Here is an 11,249-nt window from a genome sequence, read left to right as displayed (position 1 = left end):
TCCTGAACAACACACACACGCCATGTATTTTTATTTGATAATTATTTGATATTTATAACTTTACTGTCCTGTCGCTTGGGAACTAGGGTCGCTCCATTTCAGAAAAAAAGCTGAAAAACGTTACTTTAATGTGAGCGAGTTCCGAAACACAACAATCGCCTTTGGAGGCGAAGCCCAATCAAACAGGATTGAGAATGTTAGAGCTAGTTTCTAAGCCCTATAAAAACTGTCATGGTTACGCAAAGGAAACCAAGAACATACAAGCAGACCGCAGCACCCAGACCCTATCGCAAACAGAACTCTACAATGAGCGCTTCTGGGGTGATAACGCGAGACAACTCCTGTGATCATGCCGCGAGGTGGCGCCAGTTACCAGCGGAAAAAAGAAGGGGCATAACCTCACCAGAACCGACCATTGTCTTTTACCGTATAAAATGCACGACTTACACACGAACTGTTACCAAACCGATATGCTATTTGAGACCAATGCACGGTTATTTCCTTTCTCGTGTGATCTTGCCGCGAGGTGGCGCCAGTTACCATCCAGGGGCATAATCTCACCAGAACCGCCCATTCACAGGTGTCGGCCATAATTAGCTCGCGCTATCTAAGGCCAATGTGGCCGAGTGGTAAACGCACTTGCCTCGGAAGCGAGAGGTTGCGAGTTCGACCCTGGGTCAGGGCGTTAGCAATTGTCTCCCCCCTTTTCTAACCTAGGTGGTGGGTTCAAGTGCTAGTCTTTCGGATGAGACGAAAAACCGAGGTCCATTCGTGTACACTACATTGGGGTGTGCACGTTAAAGATCCCACGATTGACAAAAAATGGTCTTTCCTGGCAAAATTGTATAGGCATAGATAAAAATGTTCACCAAATAGCCGTGTGACTTGGAATGATAGGCCGTGAAAGGTGAATGCTCGCCTTAATTTGGCTTGAGGTTTGTTGGCCGATGTGAGTGCGTGATACATTGTGTAAAAAAAAAAATCCATCTCACACGGCATAAATAAATCCCTGCGCCTTGAATCGCCTTGAATTGAGATATGTGCGCGACATAAATTGCATATAATAATAATACTAAATAATAACTGCAGAGCCTGCTGTGAAGGTTGACGCAGTAGTCTCCCTTTTCAAATTAACGTGATCGAAAGCAAGACACACGAATAAAAAAGCAGTGCAAGGTCAATTCAGCTTCTTCACGTGCGATGCGACTCTTGCTTGCCGAGACTGAAGACGAGCCAATGCATTGTCTTACCCCTACAACGTACAACAGAACTGAGCTCTCAGCGATACGACTCGTCTAGTTGTGTCAGTGTGTGAAGCGATCGAGGCAGTCTTCAATGAAAAGCAAATATTGACACGATCGCCCCCACTATTACCGCATGGAATGAACCTTCGGCGACCAGACGAGTCGAACTTCTGATTCGTTGGGGCCCTGCAAATGGCGAGACCGCATGTGACGGCAAATGGCGTCCTGGAAATTACGTTCAGAATGATGCGCGCGCTCACAAGTTGCACGTGTCAAGCTTACAGTTTTGCTGCCAAACACGAACGTGCAAGGAGAAAACATAGAGTACAGATATATACTTTGGAGGGGTGGATGTAATCTGCACTGAATTCTGGACATTCGAATTCAAAATGAAATTCATTACCCAATGAATTCATGTCACAACATCTCCATAGCCTATCTTCCCGATCAACATTACTTTTTCTTCTTGATTCATTTTCAAGTTTGTGACAGCTGCATCTCAAGTTGATAAGTACAACTACATATTTATCTGGTTAAGGGGGTAATGTAACTGTCCTTTCCAAAATTCGACTTAAAACTTCAATATATTAAACATGCCCTCAATTCAGGCGCTTCATGCCCTCAATTCACGCCCTTAATTCAGGCGCTTCATGCCCTCAATTCAGGCGCTTCACGCCCTCAATTCAGGCGCTTCATGCCCTCAATTCAGGCGCTTCACGCCCTCAATTCAGGCACTTCATGCCCTCAGTTCAGGCGCTTCATGCCCTCAATTCTGGCGCTTCATGCCCTCAATTTAGGCGTTTCATGCCCTCAATTCAGGCGCTTCATGCCCTTAATTCAGGCGCTTCATGCCCTCAATTCAGGCGCTACACGCCCTCAATTCAAGCGCTTCATGCCCTCAATTCAGGCGCTTCATGCCCTCAATTCAGGCGCTTCATGCCCTCAATTCAGGCGCTTCATGCCCTCAATTCAGGCGCTTCACGCCCTCAATTCAGGCGCTTCATGCCCTCAATTCAGGCGCTTCATGCCCTCAATTCACGCGCTTCACGCCCTCAATTCAGGCGCTTCACGCCCTCAATTCAGGCGCTTCATGCCCTCAATTCAGGCGCTTCACGCCCTCAATTCAGGCACTTCATGCCCTCAGTTCAGGCGCTTCATGCCCTCAATTCAGGCGCTTCATGCCCTCAATTCACGCCCTTAATTCAGGCGCTTCATGCCCTCAATTCAGGCGCTTCATGCCCTCGATTCAGGCGCTTCATGCCCTCAATTCAGGCGCTTCATGCCCTCAATTCAGGCGCTTCACGCCGTCATGTTTGTGCAAAAGAGTGTGGGTGGGCCCCCCCTTCCTTAAGATTCTGGACCCGCCCTTGCACTGTATAGACACTACGTCATGTCAACTCAATCTGTTGTTTGAATAAGGTAGGAAAATGAATGCCCTTTCCAGGCATATCATTGGTTTTACAATCAACAGCCTCATCAGAAAGACCTGCTCTCAAACGCATCTGCCTAGTTTGTTTTATGATGGGAAGCGTAGAATGTAATGATGCTGGATACATATCTGTGTCTCCAAATATCAGTTCGGTCTTAAGTGTTTCTATCAAAAAATTCTAAAATAGAATTGCTTCTACTACAGAATAAATTCTATATTGACTTAAAATGCTAGATATTATAGTGTAAATAAACAGGCGCCAGTGATTTGTGTTAGTTAAAAGCGCTTACCGCAGTTGTCACTGATGTAGTTGTTCATGGGATCCACAGCCGAGGTGTCGCCATCACACACAGACGTCAGACAGTCGTAATAGTAGCCAGCCAGGGACGTGTCTGACGTTGCCAGGCACTCGGCTTGCGATGGATCAGCAAAGATGGCCACGCACTCCATCGCGGCTTGCTCTTTGTCTTGACAGCTTGTGAATTTGCTGGCCAGATCCTTGCAGGTTGCACTGCAACATTGACATCAAGTCAATGCTCATCCCGATCGCATTCATGAGCAAGGTTCAAAGAAAAATGTAACTTTAAATTCATACACTGGATTATTCCAGTGTCATATTGTACAGAATGCACGGCGAGAAACAACATTCATAAAGTAGGAAATGTAAGTTAACATAGTACGTAGGAAAACACATTGTACAAGAAATGAGGTTGATCGGAGATAAATAGGTCATAATATATCATGCTGCTGAACAATGTTTAAAGGGGGGTAATGCGTGTGTGTTGCGTGCAATGACTGAGTAGCGGAAAGTAGTATTTTCATGATAAGGGTTTGTTCTCACGGTGAGAGACACAGCCTGGCAGATTGCTTGGAAGCTGTTTGAGAAAACGAGGAAAAAAGTGGAAAGTGCGAAGTAAATTCAGCCAGGCAGAATGCTAGGAATGTGGAAAGTGCAAAGTAAATTCAGCCAGGCATATTGCTAGGAATGTGGAAAGTGCGAAGTAAATTGAGCCAGGCAGAATGCTAAGAATGTGGAAAGTGCGAAGTAAATTTAGACAGACATGATGCTAGGAATGTGGAAAGTGCGAAGTAAATTTAGACAGACATGATGCTAGGAATGTGGAAAGTGCAAAGTAAATTCAGCCAGGCAGAATGCTAGGAATGTGGAAAGTGCGAAGTAAATTCAGCCAGGCAGAATGCTAGGAATGTGGAAAGTGCGAAGTAAATTCAGCCAGGCAGAATGCTAGGAATGTGGAAAGTGCGAAGTAAATTTAGCCAGGCAGAATGCTAGGAATGTGGAAAGTGCGAAGTACATTCAGACAGACAGAATGCTAGGAATGTGGAAAGTGCGAAGTACATTCAGACAGACAGAATGCTAGGAATGTGGAAAGTGCGAAGTAAATTCAGACAGACAGAATGCTAGGAATGTGGAAAGTGCGAAGTACATTCAGACAGACATGATGCTAGGAATGGGGAAAGTGCGAAGTACATTCAGACAGACATGATGCTAGGAATGTGGAAAGTGCGAAGTACATTCAGACAGACATGATGCTAGGAATGGGGAAAGTGCGAAGTGCATTCAGACAGACATGATGCTAGGAATGTGGAAAGTGCGAAGTACATTCAGACAGACATGATGCTAGGAATGTGGAAAGTGCGAAGTACATTCAGACAGACAGAATGCTAGGAATGTGGAAAGTGCGAAGTACATTCAGACAGACAGAATGCTAGGAATGTGAAAAATGCGAAGTACATTCAGACAGACAGGATGCTAGGAATGGGGAAAGTGCGAAGTACATTCAGACAGACAGGATGCTAGGAATGTGGAAAGTGCGAAGTAAATTCAGACAGACAGGATGCTAGGAATGTGGAAAGTGCGAAGTAAATTCAGACAGACAGGATGCTAGGAATGTGGAAAGTGCGAAGTAAATTCAGACAGACAGGATGCTAGGAATGGGGAAAGTGCGAAGTAAATTCAGACAGACAGGATGCTAGGAATGTGGAAAGTGCGAAGTACATTCAGACAGACATGATGCTAGGAATGGGGAAAGTGCGAAGTGCATTCAGACAGACATGATGCTAGGAATGTGGAAAGTGCGAAGTACATTCAGACAGACAGAATGCTAGGAATGTGGAAAGTGCGAAGTACATTCAGACAGACAGAATGCTAGGAATGTGGAAAGTGCAAAGTAAATTCAGCCAGGCAGAATGCTAGGAATGTGAAAAAATGCGAAGTACATTCAGACAGACAGAATGCTAGGAATGTGGAAAGTGCAAAGTAAATTCAGCCAGGCATAATGCTAGGAATGTGGAAAGTGCGAAGTAAATTCAGCCAGGCAGAATGCTAGGAATGTGGAAAGTGCGAAGTAAATTCAGACAGGCATAATGCTAGGAAGCTGTGCGCATGTCCTGAGAGTAGCGGCTGATTGGTGCCTGTGCCAGTATGTGAAAGAATGAGAGGGTATTTTTAATCACGCTAAATATTTACTGGGAGGAATGACAAGGCGAGCAAATTGAAACGTGTTTTTTTTAGATGATAGTGTAAACGAACTTTCTCCCCCAAGTTATATAATAGATTTCAAAGCGCGTTCTGACCTAGTAAATACAGCAAGTGTTACCAAGACGTGTAGGTGTCGAGATGACATCACGCTCACACGTACTAGACATGTATTGGTCCAGATTCACAACCCCTGGGACTACAACAAGTAGCAGACGGGGTTTTTGCATTCTGTATATTGTATGCATGTATGAGTATATTTTATTGTTCTTGGGGAGTGTGTTCCTGCATGTATTCGTGGTTTCCGAGTCCTGCGATTGTTTTCGGTTAGCTCAGGATCTTTATCGTGTGCATGTATGCGCACAGTGGTGTTCGAACACCTGAAAGAGTTTGCAAACGTTGATTCTTGGAATTACAGAGTTCGAACCCACGCCGATAGCAACTAACTGGTTTTAAGGCCGGCGCGATACCGACTAAGTTACGTTCCAGCGGAGAGTCACCTTAATAAAAGAAAGCACGTGCGTCCAAGCTTATATCTGATACTTTTTTACGTTGTGTTTTGTCTGTACGCAACGCTTACGTGTCTGAAACTGCCTTTAAGTTATCACATTTACTTGGACACTTGCACGATTCACTGTGACTAAAACGTGTGTCACGTCCTTCTCTCCTTGGTGCAAATAGATCCACCACACTCAGCTGTTACTGCCTGGAAACCAGCACATACAATTCCGCTTTCGCTTGCCCTTCCTTCGCCTTTTCATGCCAGTTGTCTATGCTTAATTTGTAATAATAATAATAATAATAATAATAATAATAATAATAATAATAATAACAAGAAATTCCTCCGAGGTAGGAAAAACACCCCCGTCCTTACCATTCTCACTGCCACCAACTGAGAAGGCACTGCTAACAAGTGTGGTTAAAATAAGTTGATTGAGTGGACAAAGAGACAGGCGGAGAAAAAGACAAATCAATATAACTCTTTCTGTAACACCTACTGACCGCATACAGAAAACAAAAGATCCCAAAAAAAAAATCGGTTTGCGCTGCGCGCTGAGAGCAGGTATTGAAATATCTCATCGACCAGATTTTGTCCGGGGTGTATCTGCCGCTTCGCCGGGTAGCAAGTAGAGCCGAATACCCGGCTTGAGTGGCGCACTGTACGCCGGCTTCGAACCATGGACCCGTCAAGCTTAGGTCCCTTCCAGACTCGTGGAATGGGAACAGCACGAACATGATTCAGGGGCCATAATGCCATTCCTGATCATATCATGTCGAGTCCCATACTTGTCGACGACGCCCTAGGTACCACATCACAAACAGAACTGTGCAATACACAGGTGTTTTCTACAGACACACTCAAACACACACACACAGAGAAGCCGTATATATATATATATCTATATCTATTGTATAAATATATAGAGATAGATGAGAGTGTATTTTTCGCGTGGCTATAAATTGATTCGACCTTTGCACTTTTACAGTGAGGATAATTTACGGGTTCAATTTACGTTCTGGACACTGCGGTGACCTTCTAAAAATAGTAACAGAACGCCGGGAATATCCGAAGGGAATATAGTGCACCATACGAAGGAAGGGAGGTAAACGCTGAAAACATGGAGAAGATAAGGAAGAGTTATGCCGTAGTTGATCCCCCAAAAAACCCAAAATCCACCAATAACTCCCTAACCGTGTGTTTGACTGGTCCCAATTTTTGTAAGGACCGTCTCAGGAATGTATAGAACCTGTTCACCAAGTTTGGTGACGATCGGTCCGTTCAGTCTTGAGATCTACTTGCGAACACAAACAAACACATCGAGTGAAACCTATACACACCCCTATACCGGGGGTGTAATAATAAATGAGCATTTATATAGCGCAACATCATAACTTTACAAGTATGCTCTTTGCTTCTGCTGCTGTACTGGGGACCCAGAACGCTGGTACGTCTGTGCCCACCTGGCCTATGTTCAGGAACACCATGCCCCCACCCGTTTCTTCCTCTACACCCCCCCTCCACCCCGGCCAGAAGCTCAAGGAACTCACTCAAACAATCGTTTCTTTCGCAAGTCAGATCACGCTCATGTCCCCCAAACAAGCGTCAGCACCCCTCACCAGAGACAGACATGGACTCGTCCAAGTCCGCCCGCGTTGAGACAGGAGGGGAATCCCCTCCTCTGAGTGGGGCGACACGGATCGCACGTGAGACCGAGAACGAGACGACCGACACGGACAACCAAGCAGTGAGCACGACTGAGGAGACTGAGACCTGATTTTGTCTCATCCATGGTTACTTGCGGTTAACGGACTGGCCTGCCCCACGGACTTACGAGTACTCACACCGATTTGACCATATATGTAACTTTTGATTGATTAATATGAATTAATATGGATACTATCAAAATATGTTCTGTTAACATACACGGATTGAGAAATGCGATAAAAAGAAAAACGTTTTTCAATAACAAAAAGAAAGAAAAAACAGATATAATATGCGTACAAGAGTCTTATATCACTGACGACGTTAAGGAACTATGGGAAAAAGAATGGGGAGGGAAGATGTTTTATTCCACTGTCTCCAACCACAGTATGGGTCAGCTAGTTTTAGTGAATAAGAACTTTCAACATGATGTAAAATGTGTGTTTAAAACAGACCGAATGCTAGGTGTAGAAATTCAGATAGATGATAAGAAACTGAATGTAATCAATGTGTATTCCCCAACAATAGTGAATGAGAAAGAACTTTTTCTTAAAAAATTAAGTACCCACATTGAAACGATTGAAACAGATGACGTTATTGTATGTGGAGATTTCAATTGTGTTCTGTCAAATTCACTTGATGTAATTTGTGGTGATGATCATGCACAGAAAGCTATAGACAATTTTAAACGTCTTTTGAGTGACTGTCAGCTGGATGATATGTGGAGACTCTTTAACCCGGACTGCAAAGAATGTACGTGGAGTCGCAAGAACCCATTTATAGCAAGAAGACTTGATTACATTTTAGCCTCTAGTGGAGTGGTCGACCACGCCAGCGACTGTATTATACAGTCAGTGGCTCATTCAGATCACCGACAGGTCATCTTGACCTACAAAGTAACGCACGTGTTGCGTGGTCCATCATACTGGAAGTTTAATGATAGCCTACTGCACGATAAAGCATTAGTTGACAACATCAATATATTTCTTAAAAAATATGAAGAAGAATCAAGTAATGAAGATGCACAAATAAGATGGGATATATGTAAAATAAAAATAAGAGAGATGTGTATATCGTATTCTAGAGAAAAGAAAACTCTCAGTATAAACAAACACACCCTTTTACAACAGCAGTTGAATGAAACAGACAGACTTTTGGCTCTGGACCCCAGTAACGCCAGATTGGTGACTAAGCGAGAGCACATCAAGCAGGAGCTAGAAATATTTACAATACAAGAAGCTAAAGGGGCACAAATTAGATCTAGGATAAAATTCATTGAGGAGGGTGAGAAAAACACGCGTTATTTCCTAAACTTAGAGAAAGCTCACGCAAAAAACAAGATACTAGATAGAATAGAAATAACAGAGAATGAATTTATTACAAGTCAGTCTGAAATATTAAAGGAACAAACCCGCTTCTTTACTAACAGATACACTAAAAACACCAATTTTAATAACCTTCTTGGGGACGAATTTTTAAAAAATACTGACATTCCAAAATTATCAGAAGAGCAAAAGGGCAGTATTGATCAAGAAATTACAGAAAAAGAACTCCTTTTTGCACTTAAGGGAATGCGAAGTAATTCTGCTCCAGGATTGGATGGAATAACAACCAATTTCATAAAGTTCTTTTGGAGTAATATAAACAAAATGTTATTATCCTCTTTTTGGTCAGCCTTTGAAAAAGGGGAACTATCTGTATCCCAGAAGCGAGCAGCAATCACACTGATACACAAAGGAAAGGGGTTGAAACGAGAGCACCTAAATAACTGGCGTCCTATATCTGTAACAAACACCGACTATAAACTATTAGCGAAATGCCTTGCAAACAGATTAAATCAAGTCATCAATAACTTAATAAGTGAAGATCAAGTTGGGTTTCTAAAAAAAAGAAATTCCAGCACTGTTATTAGAATGATCGATGACGTCATTGAATATATGAATAACAGTAATCAACCAGGTATTTTAATGGCGCTAGATTACAGAGCTGCTTTTGACACGATTTCTAAAGAATATATGCTCTGGGCGTTCCAAAAGTTCGGATTTGGTAAATACTTTATTAGGTGGGTCGATACTTCAACAAAAAATACAGAGAGTAGTATTAATTACATGGGATGGATCTCGAGTCCATTCCCATGTGATGCTGGAATAAGACAAGGATGTCCATTTTCGCCATTAGCCTTTGTTCTGGCCATCGAAGTGTTAGCAATCAAAATCCGTGCAGATCAAGATGTTAAAGGGATTAAAATGCCAAGGAATTCTGATAGACATGGTGAAATTCTTAAACTACTTATGTATGCTGACGACATTAGTTTCTTCCTACAAGATGAGAAAGACCTAAGAAACGTATTACATCTTATAACTCAGTTTTCAAAATTTTCAGGGTTAGCAATGAATGATCAAAAGACAGAAGCAATGTGGCTTGGTATAAATAAATTTTCTGCTGACCGACCATGTAATATTATTTGGAAAAAACAAATCAAAATCTTAGGAATTCATTTCAACAACTCTGTCTCAGCCTCCAACCTAGAAGAAAACTGGGAACCTAAACTACATAAAGTAAATGCATTAATAGCAACATGGTCGAAAAGAAACCTAAGTATAATGGGGAAAATATGTATAGTCAAAACATTAATGTTGTCACAGTTTACTTACGTACTGCAATCTCTATGTGCCACAGAAAACTTCCTCAATAAGCTAAATTCATCTCTATTCCGATTTATCTGGAAGAAAAAATATTCAAACAAAAGAGCGTATGAAAAAGTTAATAGAAAAGTAATGTGCCAAGAGACAAATCATGGAGGTCTGAAAATGATTAATGTCAAAGATGTACAAACATCATTTCTAATTTCATGGATTATGAGGCTGCTGGACGGAAGTAACGCAAAGTGGCAACAGATTCCATTAGCATCCTTTTTAAATCTGGGCGAACGCCTATGCTGTTTGCGCTCAAATGTGAGTGCAGAACATTTTAAAGGACTAGGTTCCATAAAGCAATATTTCTGGAAACAAGCTTTTATCACCTGGCTAAACAATAAACACAAGATCAAAGAAATAAGCAGTAATGAACAGCAGATAAGTGTACGCAATCAAACCTTATGGAATAATACAAATATAAGGTACAGGAAGCAAACGCTATACATGAATGACTGGATAAAGGCTAAAATATGCGTTGTTAAAGATGTCTTTAACGATAACGACATGTGCTCTTTTGAGAAAATATGTGAACTAACTGGATATAAACAGTCTCGCCTATTTGAATATAATGCAATACAGACTGCCATTAAAGCTCTATTATTGCGTGATACGGGTCAGGCCCGGTCTTATCATATGCCATTTATACAATTATCTCCACGCCAAATTCGCCTAAAGATGTTAAATTATGAGATAAAGGAGCCAAGCTCAGCTGGATTTTGGTCGAACAAATTAAATATTACATTAGAAGATAAACACTGGAAATTAGCTAACGAATGCTCGACAGAAACCCGTCTTCGTCTATTGCATTGGAAAATTTTACACAATATATATCCCACCAACATTTTGCTACATAAGATGGGAATTCGTCAAACAAATCTCTGTCAGTATTGTAACGAAACCGACTTCATCGAGCACTTTTTCTGGCAGTGTAGAGCAGTGCAACCCATATGGCAGGAATGTCAAGGGTACATATTTAAATGTACAGGCAAAAATATAAAGTTAAGCTGCGAAGAGGCTCTTTTTGGGTATTTCACACGTGATATCCCCAGAGAGAAAACCTTCATAATTAATCACCTTATATTGATATCGAAAATGTGCATAAGCCAGTTTAAGTACGGAAATCCAAAAACTAACATGAAGGTCTTATTTCAGAACCAAGCTCGACTTCGAAATCTCTAGT

At 42.0% G+C, this 11,249-nt stretch overlaps 1 protein-coding gene across 1 annotated transcript in view; it reads right to left on the bottom strand.

The window, feature by feature from the left end:
* The window catches only part of LOC138947807 (uncharacterized), a 29,004-nt gene that overhangs the window by 3,542 nt on the left and 14,213 nt on the right, over positions 1 to 11,249 (bottom strand). Inside the window, exons 6-7 of the mRNA XM_070319365.1 lie at positions 2,964 to 3,184; positions 1 to 2 (exon numbers count right to left, since the gene is read on the bottom strand). The exon at positions 1 to 2 is cut by the window's left edge and continues 130 nt beyond it. Coding sequence (XP_070175466.1) covers positions 1 to 2; positions 2,964 to 3,184 — 223 coding nt within the window. The remainder of the gene's footprint in view (positions 3 to 2,963; positions 3,185 to 11,249) is intronic.

Source organism: Littorina saxatilis, linkage group LG14 (assembly GCF_037325665.1).
Source record: "Littorina saxatilis isolate snail1 linkage group LG14, US_GU_Lsax_2.0, whole genome shotgun sequence".
Lineage (NCBI taxonomy): Eukaryota > Metazoa > Mollusca > Gastropoda > Littorinimorpha > Littorinidae > Littorina > Littorina saxatilis.
The sequence above is the reverse complement of the archived record's forward strand: the minus strand, read 5'-3'. Positions and strand labels throughout refer to the sequence as shown.